At 42.8% G+C, this 18,288-nt stretch overlaps 1 protein-coding gene across 5 annotated transcripts in view; it reads left to right on the forward strand.

The window, feature by feature from the left end:
• The first annotated feature begins 1,732 nt into the window (after positions 1-1,732).
• fgf12a (fibroblast growth factor 12a) overlaps positions 1,733-18,288 on the forward strand; it is a 34,725-nt gene continuing 18,169 nt past the window's right edge. Inside the window, exons 1-2 of one of the 5 annotated variants that reach the window (XM_048241567.1) lie at positions 1,733-1,747; positions 1,944-2,082. In XM_048241567.1, coding sequence (XP_048097524.1) covers positions 2,070-2,082 — 13 coding nt within the window. In that variant the 5' untranslated portion in view covers positions 1,733-1,747; positions 1,944-2,069. Of the gene's footprint in view, positions 1,748-1,943; positions 2,083-11,422; positions 11,922-15,078; positions 16,098-16,983; positions 17,032-18,288 lie in introns of those variants that run through there. The other 4 variants (XM_048241549.1, XM_048241533.1, XM_048241558.1 and 1 more) reach the window with 4 other exon arrangements.

Raw genomic sequence — 18,288 nt, forward strand, 5'->3', positions numbered from 1 at the left:
CAGCCCTCCCGTGCTGTTACCCCTTGCATTTCAACATGGTCACCAACTGGCCCTGTCACTGAAGCCGCACCATGAATATTGCCTATTCTGCACTGTTAAAAATAACCACACACTTGCAAAAATGACCAGAAAACATTTGCTGACAGCCTATTTAAATAGAGATCGCAGTGCGGTTAGCGTCATATTGTAATGCTGTGTCAATGTTTAGGTGAACACATTTTGTGTAATGGCACTATGTGAGGTTTCAGGTCACAGATATGATTGGAACAAAGGCAGAAGACTGCTCCGTGAAACGTTCTTTCTGGATACGTCTGAGGCACACTCACTCTGTCTTCTCTCATTAGTTATTTATTACCTAATTTGGGCCTATCACTCACTTTCTGTGCTTAATATAGACGCAGTAACTATAATATACCGGAGTAAAAATTTTTTAATCTTTGACAGTATACAAATAATTCCTGGACGGATTTAAAAGTGTTGTAAGTGTATTGGACATTAAACACTGCACTTGATCACATTAATTCAGGTGAAGCATTTCCTCAGGCATACTGTAAAATACCTAAAATCCGCAAATGTTTTCCTCCTTATGTACTTAAAATATTTTAAAAAATAATTTGTGGATTCAACTACATATTTTCATATGAATTAAAACAGGCATATTGAAATCTAAAAATAGGCACCCTCTCTCTCTCTCTCTCTCTCTCTCTCACACACACACACACGGACACACACACACACACACATACATATGTATATATCTTTATTAGTCACTATATCCCTCAGCCATTTGCCATTTCTTTTTTCTCTCCATCTTCATTGGTGAACTCTGCCTCCCTCTTCAGCTGACGACTGTGTCCTTGTATCTCTCTCTCGCTCCACCTCTCTCCTTTGCTCTGCCTCTCTCTCCTTTGCTCTGTCTCTGTCTCTTGCTCCACCTCTCTCTCTATCTCTCCTCTGTCTCTATCTTCTTCAGTTTGTGTGATAGCCTCGCCCCTGCGTGCCTGCCACAAATAGTTATAAACCAAATATTTTGCTCAATTACACTCCTTCGATTACATAGCTTGTGTGTTTTATTTCCCCCAGACATGCTTAGGTGAGCTAGATGTGGCCTTGGGCTTCCTGTTTCAGGGCACAGAGCAGAAATATCATACCAGCAACCAGTTCTTTTTTTAACATCTGAAGTAACACAAGCTGTTATCTCAGTGTCCCTGCATAATGCTGACAAGAGTGTTCTCTGGAGCTTGATCAATGAATCAGGTTAGATAATACTTTATAGCGCTCTTTTTTTGCCCAAAGATAAACAGACATGTGGTGCTTGTCTTTCTTGCCTCTGAATATCTGGACAACATTTAAACCCCACTACAGTAATACCCTACACAAGCATCTGATGTGTGTGTGTGTGTGTGTGTGTGAGAGAGAGAGAGAGTGGAAAAAATACTACATACCATACATTTTATAAAGAAATAATTAGGTAAAATGCTTAGCTATAGCATTAAAAGGCATGCTTGGCATAATAAAAATAGACATACAGTACACATTGATGCACAGTATTCTTGCAGATCTTAGCAAATACACCAATGCCTCATGAGACAGAGGCACTTTTCATATAGCAAGTCTGTTAATAAGTCTCTGAAACTCAGAGGCCGTCACCCTCAGACGTCACTATCCTAACACTTTTCCAGAAAGCTGCAGCACCACAATTTAAGGACAGCTCCAGTAGACTGCCGAGACCACCGCTCCCATACAGGTAATATCTCTCTCTGTCTCTCTCTCTCTCTCTCACACACACACACACACACCTTCATCGCAGCCTCATACATTCCGTCACACAAAGCTCAGCCCGCCCCATTCTGAAATAAAAACTCTCTGGCACACACACATGCATCAATATTGCCGTTGCAACAGCGGTTCTATAACGAGTCGCCTTTGCTGATCGATTATAGAGAGGCTCAGTATCCGGTTTTCTGCCAAATCTGAAGAGTGCAGACGCATCCCGAACTGGCAAAGCACAATAACCACAGAACTCACTGCTCCGCTTCTTCTGGCACGGGACAAAACACATTCAGGAAATGGATAAAGGAGGTAAGATGCTATACAAATAAGCTCATTTTTTCCTCTTAAGTGTTGTTCCGAGGCAGTTAGATTGCACGCATCGCAGTTTGTGCTTGACTGGCTTCAGCAGCGAGGAGTCGTTTCGGCAGAGTGGACTGCGGAACTGGAAAGCTCCCACTTAGGACGGGTGCTGTGCGAGCTTTTTGTACATTGCAGCAGGGACCCCGATGTGTTCCACAAGTACCATGCGGCCACACCAACTTGGACGTATGCCAGAACTTTATTTGACCGATAGCTTACTTCCAGCATCTCTCCCTAGGGAGAGAAAGAGTGATAGCGAGACTAGGGTTGGGTTATCAGCAGCTGCCGCTTTACTTCCTTCCCTTACTTCCCAAGTCATCCTCGCGCTGAGGTTCACGATAAGCTACACACCCACATATCTGCTGAGACAGCATTTATCTTGCGTTGATGTTCCTTAGTAAAGTTACTCTGTTTCAGGCTTGAGGTCAATGGCTGTATAGGCTAAATGAGGATGCAGAAATACGCATGCTTTGGTCGGATGATTGATTGTGTTTAAAACTGCTAGCTACCCACTTTCTGCCTTTTCGCGGCTCTGGTGACTGGGTTGCTGCGTAGCTCTCTATAGTCCGTTGTTGCAGGGAAATGTGTCCTCACGGGCAACGTGCTTTCTTAGTCATAACTTGGCATGGATTTGTAAATTGCAGTAAAATTAGCACCCTTTTTCCATACACTAACTTACACTTAAGATAGCACCCATTGAGCAGAGTGGTCTTTTAGAGTGGTCAGCTGATTGGTCTTTTAAATTAGTGGCCCATATGCACATAATTATTCTATTGTCAGCACTTAGCGGAGTGGAATTGCATATTTGTGTCAGAATAGTGTAAAGAGATTGATTTATGCAGAATTACTGTATATCATATCTACACTCAAATCTATACACTGTCACATTCCCACAGACCGGCATATGGCTATCAGACTTGACTTGCTGTATACAACTTGCTTTATGGCACAAGAGGGTCACAAATTAATTGATACAAATGGAAACAAAATTATGTGTGCACACATTGCACATACCCACCCATACAGTATATTCTGACTTGATTCTCTCTCTCTCACACACACACACACCACATATCACCATATTTGTCTCAACAGGACTCTTACATGTAACTTCACATTCCCTTGCAAAAATGTTGCTAGATGAACCTGACAGTTAGCTCTACAGCTTATCATGTTAGTGCTGTATTGTGATACTGTACAATGAGGATGATTTTTCATCAAATAAAATACACACACACTCTGGGGGAAGATGTAGCACTAACTATATAGTCTATGGACACAGGTGACAGCATCCTGACCACATCCAGATATGTACCTACGGGGATCCAGATTTGACTGTGACCTGAGGTCATTTCCCAATCCCACCCTATCTTCCTCCCATTTCACTACCTGTATCCTTACTGTCCTGTCCATTAAAGGCAAAAGCCTGAAAATATGCCAGAAAAATACCACCCACATTACAGTAACACAAGCGGGCAAACACAAAAACAGATCTGTACACAGATTTTTAAAGCCCACACCCATTAAAACTTTGCGACAATGTTACCCATCTAAAGAGCTAACACTCACCAACTGCACAGAAAGTAAAGCTAGAAACACATGCGCAGGCACATTTTCTAAATGAAGGGATGACAGAACAGCTTCCCTCCTTCCTCGTGCCAGACATCACCCTGCTGACTCAGACCTCTTGTTCCATATGCCCATTGTTTTTTTTTCTTTCTCTGCAACGGCTGTGGGTGCTATACAGTCTAAAAACACATTGTTTTCATATTTCACCCCCCACCTCTCCGCTGCTCCATTCCCCATCCTGTCATCCTCTCGTCAGCAAGCATCAGTCATTCCTCCAGCGGTTCATTTTTTTCTAAAGGCACTTTGCTGCAATATCTGCAAGTTTAGCCTTATTCATATACAGTGCAGTATCTTGCATGTATTATGTAAAGAATCATGCACCTCAGTGCATAAACTAAACATATAGTGTACATTGGCTGTGCAGTTATGTTTACTAGACATGCTTACTGAAAGCAGTGTACAGTGCAGGTGGACGGTTCATTGTAAACACTAACAGTAAACCATTTGATTTCAGTATACGTACGTGACCTCCCAGGTTATGGAGCCTATGACCGTAGTGTGACCGTGACCTTTGTTCCTTTGCTTGCTCAACCAATTGAGCGAAAGGAACTGTTCCCTTTTTTGCTCTCTTTATCCTCTCACAAACGTAGAGCGTAATGAGAGTGTTCCATCATTTTGTGTCGCTGCAAGTAGTCCACTGTTCTCCTCCTCGTGTTATGTTTTTGTACTGACCTCTCAGAGTGCCAGGAAGTGGTGAAGAGGCTTGTGTTCCTGACAGAGCCACAACACAAAAACATCAGGAGCTTTAAGTCCTCTCAGATTTAACACAATTCATACAGCTTGCCATGAGGGCCTTACTGGTTTCAGGATTTGATCTCGCTCCGAATGTTACAATTACCCCAGTGCATAAACTTCGAAATGAGCTATCTCATGACAGCCATGTGTGATTATAATGCTCTGTTCCTACTATAATTAGTGGTGTGTGCCTGAAATTGGCTGTTTGTTGGGCGTAGGGATGTAACGGTATGAACATTTCATCTCACGGTTAGAGTGACCAAAATTATCATGGTTTTCGGTATTATCGCGGTATTTTTAAAAGTGTGTTTAATATGTTCAGAAAGCACTGATAGGCCTACACAAGCTGAAATAGTTTCAAAAAGTGTGACAGCATTTACTATATTACAAAATGTATGACTTGGAGTTTGCTATTTCTGTTATATGGATCCATTGAGTGAGATCAAAGTAAGTGTTCAAAATAAAACTTTAGGCTACGGTATTCTCCTGATAACATGAGTGGAATAGATTTAATGTACACACACATAAAAACACGCAGAGTGGCTACATGATACAGTGCATGTTTTGCGGTGAAGCCAAATCCGAATCACGGGTAAATCCATCAAGTAGATAACAGAATCAGTAGGGTACCAGTTTTGTTTCATTGTACCAGGCCTACTGTAGGTCAAAAGCAGGCTCAGATGAAGCTGGGAAGGATTAAACACACGGTTTCCACACCGTGGTAATCAACCGTGATAATCATGATATTTGAAATGAAAACGGTAATTGTTATCGTCAACATTTTTATCACGGTTTACCATTATACCGGTAATCGTTACATCCCTAGTTGGGCGTATATTGATAAGGCACTGTGAAGGTGCTCTTAGTGAGTCCTTCTCTGTGGCCATCAACTCAGATGTAATGACCGTTCTCGCAGACACCCTGTAAAGGTGCTTAGAGAACAGTCTGATGTTAAACGTGAGGGTAACATCAGACGCGAGGGTAAACTTTGTCCACTTAGCAGGAAATGATCCTTTGCAGTGTACAGGTATGATCACAGTAGCCTGTCCCAGCTGACCCTGATGACCTCCGTTCGACTGCTCACCTGCCTCCCCATCTCTGTGTCTCACACAGCTTCTATTCCTCCTCTCTCTATCTGTTTTTGTATTTTTTGGACCTCTGTCTCAGTTGTTTCAACCCATCTACAGTACCCTCCATAATTATCGGCACTTAAAGTAAAGTTGACTAAAAACAGGTATACAAAATAATCTTTTGATGATTTATTGTAATCTCACAATTAGGAAAATCCAACCTTGAAGGGAAGCAAATCTATTATGAGAAAAACATACATCTCTATATTTTTAACAAAAATCTATCTATCTATCTATCTATCTATCTATCTATCTATCTCATCTCTGGTTCAGTGCCCCCACAGCTCTCCTAGCCTGCTGTCCTTGTCTGAATGAGGAAATATCTCTGTAGCAGCAGATGAGTGAGCTGTGTGACAGCAGGGTGTCTGTGGAGAGAGAGAAAGAAAGTGAGAGAGAGAGAGAGAGAGCGGGACAGAGAGGGAGATAGAGAGGGAGAGAGCGCTGCACCACCTCATCTCTTTCCCCATTTGCATCTGTGCTGCTGACTGCCATCTCCATACTTTACCTTCCTTAAAATCTGTCTTCTGCTGTGCTCTGACTATCTCTCCTTCTTGATGGACTTACATTAAATTCGCTACATCCATCCATTTCTATCTATACCAACACTCTGTCTTTTCCTCCTTATCTCTTTTGCTCTTTTAGTCTCTCTCCTCTCCCCCCCCTCTCTCTGCATTGGCTTACCTCTCACATTCTGCCATTCCATCTGACTCCTGCTCTTTGCACCATGTCCACTTCTTTTTGCACCCTGTGATGTCACTGCTTTAGGCCTATCGATAGTCGGTGCTTCAAAGCCCACTGTTAGGTCTACTTTGAATACGGTGTCCTGTTCACTCTAACCTTTTAAATGTCACTGTCCTTGGAACAGCATTATATATCTGAACATATACACAATGGATGCATAATGTATGTGTATCAGGCATACAATATATTTTACAGTTTTTCTCAGTCGCTTTGTTCTCACATCACTAACATTTGCACAGCAGTTAGTGCATTTCTCAAAACAATTAGTGCAAACTGCAAAACCTAGTGGATAACCTGCAAAAGTATGTCACTTGCTCAAAATGGATAGTCCATTACTCAAAAGCAAGTATTCATGTCAATGAAACTGTCAGTGTCATCAAAATGAAAAGTCTTGACACCATCTTTTATGAACAAGATAGTCAAATGGCTTTGTCATGTTTTCATTCAGTGTTTTCCAGTGCAAAAAAAGGTCGGTGACACTCGCTCAAGACTAGCCTGACGAGCCAGACCCACATTAAAATGTAGGGTCTGGGCACTCACCGTTCGCAGTGCTCAGTCCGAGGGGCGGGATAATCAGTTGTCTTTCAAATTCCCTCTGCACGCAATAGAACAGCGGCAGCGCTATGAGTCCCATGCGTTTCCCACCAGCGGAGCTAGTTGGCTAGTTCAAACGTTTGGCAACTTAATAAAAGCTTAACTCGTGTCACACTGTTCGCCAACAGCAACATCTCTCTTATTTGTTTTCAAGTAGCAGGGAATTCAAGCCAAACCGTTGCAACTCTGCCATCAATCATTATGTTAAGCCCACCTAACAACTATACACGATTTCATTGGCCTGATTGAGTTTCGATTTCTGGAGCTCACAAGCCAACGGAGAGTTGCTAGACTATCCCTGGGGCGCGTCTAGATTTCTAGGCTAGCTCAAGACAGCACTATACACTACTTGTACAGCCATTTGAAAACTACAGTAAAGTTACTCATTGCTGTAGTTAGGGGAGTAAGTGAGTACAAGACACTAAATACGTACATTTCACATTTTACTGTGACAGAATTTGATAACTAGTTCAATAATTTTGTATGTAATGACTCAAGCAATGAAATGAGGACATGCTTTTAAACAACATGCATGTCTTTTATGATCATAGGATGCTCAAATCAGCATGGATTATCAGTACACTTAAGCGTTGTTTAGGTTTAAGATAATCCCTTGCTTGTGTGATTGTTTGTGGACATGGTCTACTGCACCAGGCTTCTGTTCATATCTCCTTTGGTATGTGGTGTGGGATGTCATCAGTCCTTTCTACAATGAACACACATCACAATCTGTCAATGCAGTCCACCATTGAACCATTTTTAAATAGTCTGTCATAAATTGCACTTGGAGTCAATGCACTTACATCTTTATTCGTTCAGTAATGTGACAAATGCCTTGTTATTGTAAATAATTTATGAACAGTCTTTGGCCAAAAACTCTCCTTCCTCTTTCTGGTTCTGTTTGACTCCTAGTTTGCCTCAGAGCCTCCTCTGCTGTGGGACAGGCATTATCACAAAAAAAATATTAGTTAGTGAAAACTGCTATCAAATGTTTTGTAATGCTTGTCATTTTACCATTACTGCTTAGGGTGTACTGGATTACTGTAAAAAAAAAACTGTATTGTTTGTAGATGTTAACAAAGTCATATTACAGTAACGTTGGTCACCAGAAAAGCTTCCATTGTCTCTGCTCCTGTGAGGCGACATTCAGCATTTCATGGTATTCTCTCTAAAATGCTCACATTTGATGAAATCTTCTGACTAACTATTGTCACTGTGTGGCACAAATTGAAAGCATCTGGTGAAGGCTAGTACAAATCATCCTTATCAGCATTACTGTAACATGTTCATTGCCACTGAGCACAGCTGTCAAATCAGCAGGAGTTCTCAGTCATTTTTTCAAAGACATCATCTGCTAATTTCAAAGAGTAAAAGAAAAAAACACAGAGGGAAATAATTTGTCAGGAGGAGGTGGGGCTAAGGGCTAAGGATCCAATCATGACCTTTTCTGTATGACTGCAATGCAATAACTGAACTGAAGATTCCAATGGGAGTGAAAAAGACCCCTTTGACTTTGTCGTTACACTGTCTTTACTTGGTAATCATACTGTAGCAAACTGATTTGGCTGTGGTCCCCTGCCAATTTACAGGTAAGACGTTCTTATTCTCTAAAATGTCTTCTTGCTGTAAAATACATTCAATAGTCAGTCATTACTGCCATACCTTTCTCACATGTGTGCTTTTCCCCCACAGACAGTCGGTTCAGGGTGTGGATGAGGTCAGCATTGGTTTGTCAAGCAAAGAGAGGAGAATAAGAGGTTATCTGTGAGGGGGCAACTGTTCCTATGCCACAACAGAGGGGCGTCAGGCTGACCATGTATGCTTCACTCTCCAGTTATGGTGTCTTGCATTGATTACTAATCATATGCCCATATGACATAGATGATATCATTCTATGTCTTGATGGGTGGTGTGTGACATGCATACTACCAAAACAAAATGTCTTGGTTGTGACCATTTGTTGATGGAGTTGCCTTCAACAGCATTTGCATTGTCAATAAATGGTTTGGGTGCTCATTCATCTGTGGTGTTACAGTAAATGAGGTTTTCTCCAGGCATGTTCTGGGTAATGGACGTGAGCATGTTGCTGGACTAAACCAGACCAAGTAATTGACAGGAAAGTCTTGCTGGACTAACTGGGCTATGTATGAATGGTTTGTTAAGTTCTTCTTTGGCAGTGTTCTTCTCCTTGAACTCTTTTCACACTACTCATCCACTGTGCTCTGTTATCCTGGGTGTCTGGAGGGGAAGCATGAGAAATTATTGATTTCAGGGTATTTGGGGTGCTGGTGAGAAAAAAGCATCCTCAAACTCAAATCTGTGCAACTATATATTTAATTCAGTCATTCAGAAACCTTCTACAGGATGTTCAGGGTATTTTGAGGTGCAACCTGATGGGCTGGGTATTACTATAATCTGTGGTTCAGTAACTAGGCTAAATTCTGCCTGGTTCCCGTGGTAAGAGATACTCTATTGCACACCTGCCTATTATGGCAGATAGACAGATGTCAAAGCTTTCACCTTGTGGGCGATGAAAGGAGCAACACATCAACTTCAGTGCATATCATGTTTCAAAGACATTCTTGCTGATCTTTGCAACCAGAGGATCTTTCACAAGACAGTCTGTCACCAGTTATACCTCTCGAGTCCATCACCATGTTTTCTGTGGTAGTGTCATTCCATTGCTGCCTATAGATGCTGCTTGTGAAAGCTCTTTATTTTTGGCTATTCATGCCATTTGGAGTCTATCTTGGGGTACAGTGTTTGTTAGTAATTCTCCATTTTAAAACACATTGATTTCAGACAACTGAAAACAAGCATTGGTTCTTTGTAGAGGTGAAGGTGACGCTATTGTGCAAATATCAGAGGCTACCTCAGAGCAAAATACTGACCAGTCAGCCAAGATGGGCAAGGCTCAAGTAAAGATTTGCTTGGAACCATGTACCAAAGCAAGAGGGTAGGTGCATGCAATCTCAGGGTCACACAGAGGAAGTTATGGGTTGCTTAAACATGGCTTGTTACAAGTTGTCAGTTGAAACCAGAGAGAGGCAGTGTTCCAATGGACCATGGACTATGCACTTCAGCAGGCTGGCACACTTACTGAACGCAGTGCCTTTACATTGGAGTCACTATGCCATCTGGTGGTGTGGAGCTGAAATAATCAAATGTGTGTATCAGTTGTGCTCATTGTTTGACTGCTTGTCTATTCCAGGAAGCATGTGTTTTAACATGTTTGTTGAAGAGTGATTGCTCAATGTGGTGTAATTGACTCAGTATGTGCTCTCTGAGTTGTTTCATCCACCAATCCACTGCATGGGCTGAGACACAGTGAACCATGATTGACAACTGACCTTTTACTGGAATTATTGGCATTTGAGTTATCTGTGGCTAATGTAGAAGATTGCAATCCCAAACCCTCTCCTGGAGTGCCCTAAATAGTGACCTATAGAGAGAACAGAAAGGACAAATTCATTGACTACCCTTGTCCTGCACAAAGTTTTCAAAAAGACCAGGCAAAAGCAGAAGTGGTGAGAAAGTCAAAAAGTGGCAAGTTATTTTTGTATGCTGTAGAAAATGTCAAAAGTGTATGCCTAGCCTCCAAATGAAGGATAATGAGGTATCATTTTTATGTCATGTGATGAGGAATGTGCAAAAGTCATGATTTGATGGAGTTGATTTTTTTTCCATCTTTTGGGGAGGTAGGCTACATTTTGCTAGTGAAATTCGTTTGACCAGTAAGCTGGATAGCTGTTTTTCGAAGCGGTGAAAACACGTCCATCGAGATTGTTTTGCGTTGTTTTGTGCGTTGTACCTTTTAAGCATATGTTAATGTATCTTTTATGAAGAAAATAAAAGTTTGAGAAAAGAACACCTAGAGAGGCAGTTGATCTAAATATACTTAAGGAGTAGTAGGCATATTTTGTGATTGCTATAAATTCTATCATTTTATTTCCTTTCAAATATTGATTCGACTATGCATATAACACTGTCCAGTTTAAAACCAACGCAATGTAATGATTTCTGACTCGCTTCTTGTTCGTTCTCATGGTTTAAAGACCATAATGACTTTACATTGATCCATAACGCGTTTGTTTTAGACTGGATTTGGAGACAGTCCATGTTACTACTGGACATGTAGGAAAAATATTTTTTTATTGACATTGAATAGGGCCTGTGCAGACGTAGCTAGATTATTTGTAACGTCTTCTGTAAAGCTATTCAAGTCTCGTGTTCTACTTCAACTCTTCAGCCTTTAGACCCTAAATGAACACAGTAGCCCATCGACTGCATGTGACTCTCAAGACGTTTGTCATCCTCTTGACCAGGGGCTCAACGTCTTTGTCTTTAAATGTAGGCTGCATCTGACGTAGGCTATACGTTTTCCTCCTATTCCCTATGGACACGAAACAATTGGCTTTTTAATCCCAACATCTGTGCCTTACGCTTCGCGCCGGTCGTGCAGAGTCGCTGTGATGAATCGCCTGCATTACCTCATCCGTGGTCGTCCTGTCACTTACCTCTGCAGTTTAACTTTCGCGTGCACGCTTGTACCGGGGCTCTCATTGTGGATCTGCTGGTAAAGGATACATGGGCAATAGATCTAGGAAAACCTAATGTCCTTGCGCAGATTGATTCCTCGAATTATCCTGCATGAGGACGAGTGACCGTCGTTTGAGCAATGAGCATGCACCTAAAAAGATGCCTCGTCCAGGCACACATCGTCCTGTGGTCTTTGCCCTTTCGTGGTTTTTAATGTAAGGAGCCGTACCAGAGCTCAGAATAGCGCGGCAATCAACTCGAGGTGGTTACGCTACTGTACCCTCTGATGTGATACTGTGTCCGTGGATTGAGCTCACACAAAACTCAAATCAATGAGGATTTTGAGGCTATTCCTGAAGAAAGGAGCGCATATGCTGCAGTGTCTCTGTGGACAACGATCGGAGCCGACCACAATCACCGGTGAGACATTATCCTTGCATGCTTTCTCTTGAGCGATGAAAGACGATCTCATCGGCCGCTGACTCTTGTGAGCACATCTTCCGAGTCTGCGGCACTGTGCACTTGCTCTGTCCGATGTGCTCTCCACCGAGTCGCTACGCAGTGACGGCAGCGCGCGGGAGTACTCCCTCTCATTTTGGCTTACTTGTTTGTCAGGGTTCGCACCACTTCTGGGGTGTCACATCAAAGAGTATTACATCAAAGAGTGTCGCGTCTAGGAATGCGTTAGTGGTGGGATTGAGCGCCGGGGCCCAAAGAGAGGAACCGTAACAGTGAGCCAAGGCATCTACCCTGTGTCAAGGACATTTCTTTCACCATAGATCGGGAATCGAGAAATGTAGACATTCAAAAACAACATAGAGGAAACTTCAAAAGACAATCAATTCTCCCCCAAAGTTTCACAGTAGAATATTTTTTTAAAACACTGTCAAGGAACACGAGTCGTACACTATGACGGCAGAGATTGAAGCATCAAGGTGTGTGAATGTCCTCCAGGACAAGCAACTTCTTCACGTGATTCAGCACCTGGGACAGCAACTTCATTGCGCAATGACAAAAGATAGCTGATCCACTCTATTCTTATAGATTAATTCTAAAGATTCATCATTCAAGAAGTACATTCTCAGTGTTCTAAACACTTTTTTACACATTTAATTTGCATAGCCTACTTTCATTTTATTTGTGGAAAGTAGCACAGAAACTTGTGAAAGTAACACAACATTAAGTTCCATTAAGTAAATTGGAATGCAGCTCACAGAAGAATGTGCTCAATATTGTTAGTGACTCCACTCAGCCTTTGTCCAAATCATACTTTTCAAGTGTCCATGACAATGAACTTTGTGCAAATTAGATTTGACCAGTCTCTCTCTCTCTCTCTCTCTCTCTCTCTCTCTCTCTCTCTCTCTCTCTCTCTCTCTCTCTCACACACATACACACACACACACACACACACACACACACACACACACACACACACACACACACACAGACACACACACACACACACACACACACACACACACACACACACACATACATACAGACAGACAGACAGACAGACAGACATGCAAACATTCCACAGTAAAGGAGCTTAAAAATGTACAAACACCATACGTGGACATAAACTGAACGAATATATGCACAGAGTGACCTAGACAAGCCTCCTTCCTTGAGTCTATTTACCTGCGTGCACACGCCAATATACAAATCAAACCAATCAAACCATGTGCTCTACATTACTCTCTGTGACCTGACACTATTATTCTAACTACAACTCTGCCCTCTTTGTCCATTGCTTTATAAATAGTGTCTTAATTTAGTGCATAGGTGCCTTTGATGTGTTACTTCAGGAGTGCCCTGAAGTATTAGTGGCTCATCATCAGACAATGTCAGATGAACTTTCTAAAAGGGTTTCCAGTCTGCCAGGGTAAGATGGGTTGAGTTTATCTGAGGTCAAAGCTCCTGGGGGGAAAGTTCAGTTTATCATCAAGTTATTTGCTCAGACTAAGAGTTTCAACTTGTTTTAAAGTAAGTCCTCACAAACTCTGTTTGGAAAAAACATAATTCACGTCTTTCTTTTGTATGGTATGTTTCCTTTATGATGAGCCCTGTGTTTGACAGAAATAGATAGATAGATGATAGATAACTTTATTAACCCAATCAACATAATTAAAACGTGACATATGTTATATATGTGAATTGCATTCATTGTATTGTATATAGCATTCAATGTTGTTGTGAATTTCTTATGCCCTAAAATCAGAAACTCTACAAGGCTATTCCATTTCTGGCAGTCTTATCCTCGGGTGCTACTACGATCTAACACTAGATGGCGGCAGTTTTCAAGAAATCTTAGTGAAGGCTCATTATGTGGAGTTATCGGGATAATCGGGGAACTTTGAGGCATTTAGTGAAATGTGTGGACGTAGAAAAGCAGACTGATTCCATATTGTTTTCAGTTTCACATTCTGACAGTCCAAGTAAGGCAGGTATATGGAAATAACGGTAGGGTACTGGGCTGGCACATTCAAATCAAAACAACTGAAGTCTAAGGACATAGTGATGGTCATGTTGCCTTCTCGATGTTTATAGAAATTAGTGGAAACGGTGCAGCCTTTTACAGTATATTGATAAAATATGCTAATTTTCCAATGGCACTGACAGACTGACAGACTATGCGATTCCTATCTGAGTTTGTCATTATTTATGATAGCAGCTTTATTAGAAATTTGCATGGAAAACGTGATGTCATATGACTTAAGTAAAATGAAGAGACGTTATGGAATATCAGACGACATGAGCTTTCATTACATCATAGGCCTGCGTAGAAGACTAAAGCGGGAGACAGCAGAGCGATGAAGTCTGCGAGCATAATCTTAGCCGCACATAAAATTTGGAGGAGCGTGAGGGACTCGAGCTCCCAATGCATAGTGAATGTTTAATGCAGCTTCACAGCACGCAGGCAAGAGGGATTTCATGTCGCAGCCACGTGCACCTTCCACGCTTGGTCTGCAGAGTTGTTCTGAGCATTCTGTCGCACCTGTGTTTCTTAGCAATGAAAAGCTTTGATGTGAACAACAGTTTACCAGTTAATAAACTTGATGACAACATTTTGAGATGTTAGTATGTGGAGATTATAGTCAGATTACTCTGGGGGAGAAGCAAATGCATTTTTTTTTTGTTATGACACGTGTGCCACTTATATGATGGACAATGTAGTTTAAGAGAGAAAGCAAAATACGGATATGATTCGAAGCGAGTGCAAAACCGAAATATTCAATGAAGAAAAATATAGCATCCAACATGTAGCCTAGACTGTCCCAATTACCTTTGATGATGGAGCGGAATTGAATTGGCAAGCGGAGAGGTAACGGCCGGTCGGCTCCCAAAGTGTATTCGGCCTGAAGGCTGATCAAACGAGCGCACGCACGTAGGCACACACACACACACACACACACACACAGATGTTTGAAAGCGCGAGAGCGCACACACACACACACGTAGAGAGAGAGATGTTTGTAAGCGAGCGCGCGCGCACACACATACACACACACACACGCCTAGCATGCAGGATCAGGATCACCCCCACCCCTCGAATTCCTCATCCAAACCTCAATCACGTATGATTGCGTAGAGAGAGAGAGATAGCGCCGCACACCTCATTCACAGCTCGTCCGATGGGAACATTGACTGTGTAAAGAAGATGTGTGCTATATTAAATATTTTAAACAGCTGAAAACGAATGCTGTTCGTATTAACGGCATCATGCCAGGGCACTTACGAATGGCATTGTTTCTGTTCAAGAGTGTAGTGCCGGGACACAGATGCCTGTAGAGCAGGAGAGCACAGGGCAGCGGGGTGGGCTGAGTGCCTCTCGTTCTTTTGTCGTGCCGTGGACTAAATAAATTAGAAAGTTGTGGAGCCTTGCAGATGCGAAGCGGAGCGGCGAACTGTTGAAAGCGCAGACGGTTTCTTGGAGTCCATACATCGGGAATGATCCCGAAGATGTGCATTTTCTACATTCATGACGTTCGTCATGTGGATGTAATCACGGGGTAGTCCTGCTCGCCAGACGCGCCAGAATCACCTGGAATACCTGGGACTCATTAAGATCACGCGACAGGGTACACATGCTCTGATATTCCAACTTAAATTATTTACAAGTAATTTAATATTTTTAACAATATCTCCACATCGCTGAACTAATGATCGATGGCAAATCAGAAAATGTCAAATTGATCTTTTTATTGCCAAGTCGAAACCGGGTTTCATTTGAAACAAAATGACATTTGAACCATGATGACTGACAGGACATCATAGATTTTCTGACAGGATCGGGATGACATTTGGCTAATGTTTTAAGTGCAGCGGACGATTTTGTGTTTGCCCCCTCTTGCGCTAAGCGTCTGCGCCACTCGACCTCTGCCTAACGACTCGGTTCGCCCGCGCGGGAGATGGCCGCGATCGCCAGCTCCCTGATCCGCCAGAAGCGTCAGGCAAGGGAGTCAAACAGCGACCGAGTATCCACTTCCAAACGCCGCCCCAGCCCCAGCAAAGACCCCCGCTCTCTTTGCGACCGGGTCTTCAGTAAAGTACGCTTCTGCAGCGGCAAGAAAAGACCTGTTCGGCGGCGACCAGGTCAGTAATACAGTTTTTTGCACAAAGTCCCCCGCCCCCGGATTTAGCGGAGACACTACTGCAGTCGGAAGCTCCATCTGAACCGTTGGAGAGAAAACACTCCACGGTGTTAGATAGCTATACTGAAATCCACCTGTTCCATGGCTCACATGTTGTCTATCGAGATTCACAGTTTGCCATGCCAATATGAATGTAATATCGTTTGTGTTCTATAATGTCGTTATATATGTGTTGTTGTAGGCTACTTAAATATAGCGCCATTCCTGGCGTCTTGGGCATAAATGCAACACCCCCTCTGAACACTATAATGCAAATTATCGTAACTTTTCCTCAAAGTTCCAAATAATGTCATTTTGTTCATTGTTCAAATAGTTTAATAATGATATTTTGAATGCTTATGGGCGAGTGGCACCGCAGTGCACCAAGGCATCTGAGAAGAGATGTTTAATGGTAAATGTTTATCACGGGGAGAGGTTTACTGCAGTATGTAGGGAGGGATTGTGATCGGTTCTATTGACAGACACCGTTTCACAGCCCACTAATCCATGCTATCTTCCCTTTTCAGTACACTGAAAAAGCGGAACGATGCGTGTGAACGCTGCTTTGCTCTGCCTCCTCAAATGCACATGATGTAGGGCAAGCCGTGAGAGGTGTTCTTTTTTTGCTCAGAGAAGGCGCAGCGTGCCCTCCTCTCCTCCTTTTCTTTTCTCCTCTCATCTTCTTTTTTCTGTTTCTTTTCCTTTCCTCTCCTGCTCTCTCCTCCCCCCTTTCTTTCACCAACCTTTCCTCTCAATATTGTCAATGATTTTTTTTTTTTTTTACATTAAAACGCCCGTTTGCTGGAGAATCTGTCTGTAAAAATGTTGTTTTTCCTTCTCCCCGTAAGATGCGCCCTCGAATCCTCCACAGGTGTCACGTAAGGGCGTCAGGCTAGGTCAGTAGCTCAGCCTTCATCCCATGTGCTGTGTTTCCCAGTCACCACCTCATCCCGCCTTCATGTCGATCCCTTTGCGAGGGGGGAGCGAGCTCCTATATAAGGGCAGTCATTTGATGTCTGCCTCCTCTCTGTAGTGTGCTTGTCAATTTATTCCACTCTTTTACTTTGGTCTTGTTCTTTTAACTCTGTCTTTTAAGTTCCTTATCTTATGTGTCTGATCACCCCTTTAATCTTTAATGCCCCTCCGTTTCCATTTTCCCCCACCCCTCCACTTTCCCTCTTAGTGTTTTAACTTATGCCCCCCCCACCCCCATCCTTGTGTGTCTCTTTTCCTGTGTTAGGTTATGGGTTCTCCTCCTCCCCCTCTGGTCTGTCCTGTGGTCTGTCTCAGTGTGTGTGTGGCGTGTGGACTAGCGCTATGAGCGTGCGGTGGGGCTCGTGTTTGCTGTGTGCTGCTGTGTCGTGTGTATCCTGTCAGTTGTGTTGACTACAGTAGTAGAGGTGATCATTCACCATTCCATGATCATGCCGTCATCTGTCAACATGTCCAACTGTGACTGTTTAACTGTCTCTGCAATGGGGAACACTGAGTCATATTGCGTGTGCGTGTGTGTGTGTGTGTGTGTGTGTGTGTGTGTGTGTGTGTGTGTGTGTGTGTGTGTGTGTGTGTGTGTTGTGTGTGTGTGTGTGATATGTGAGGGGAGAACACACTCATTTTGTACTGTGCACACACATGAAACCCAGTCCAGAGGTAGTCCAGATGTCCAAGGGTATGCTTATGGACTAAAACATGCTGAGTGCACATATGAATTCATACTCATGACTAACCGAAATGCCTTCCAAACACAACATTCATACTCTCTCTCTCTCCCACTCTCTCTCTCTCTCTCTCTCTCTCTCTGACATACACACACACATGCATGCACACACGCGCACAGTCTCAAACACATATCACTTCCACTCATCAAAGAAACCCCTTCTGCTCGAGCTAAGCTAAGTGCTTCCCTTTACTGCCAAGCCCATGTAACCCAGGTAATTTATATAGTTGTGGCGCTCACATGTGATTTAGTACAGTTGCCCTCTGACGGATAGGGGCGGGCTTGTTGGCGAGATTGATGGCCCTTCCATCCTGTCAGACACATCAGGGTACTCTGGGGATGACCATTGGCAGTGATTAATGTCTGTTCTGAGTTGAACCCTCTAGATCTCGAGCACCTTTGAGGTGTAGGCTTCAGGCTCAGCATTCAACCGGTG

This window comes from Alosa alosa, chromosome 1 (genome assembly GCF_017589495.1).
Source record: "Alosa alosa isolate M-15738 ecotype Scorff River chromosome 1, AALO_Geno_1.1, whole genome shotgun sequence".
Lineage (NCBI taxonomy): Eukaryota > Metazoa > Chordata > Actinopteri > Clupeiformes > Clupeidae > Alosa > Alosa alosa.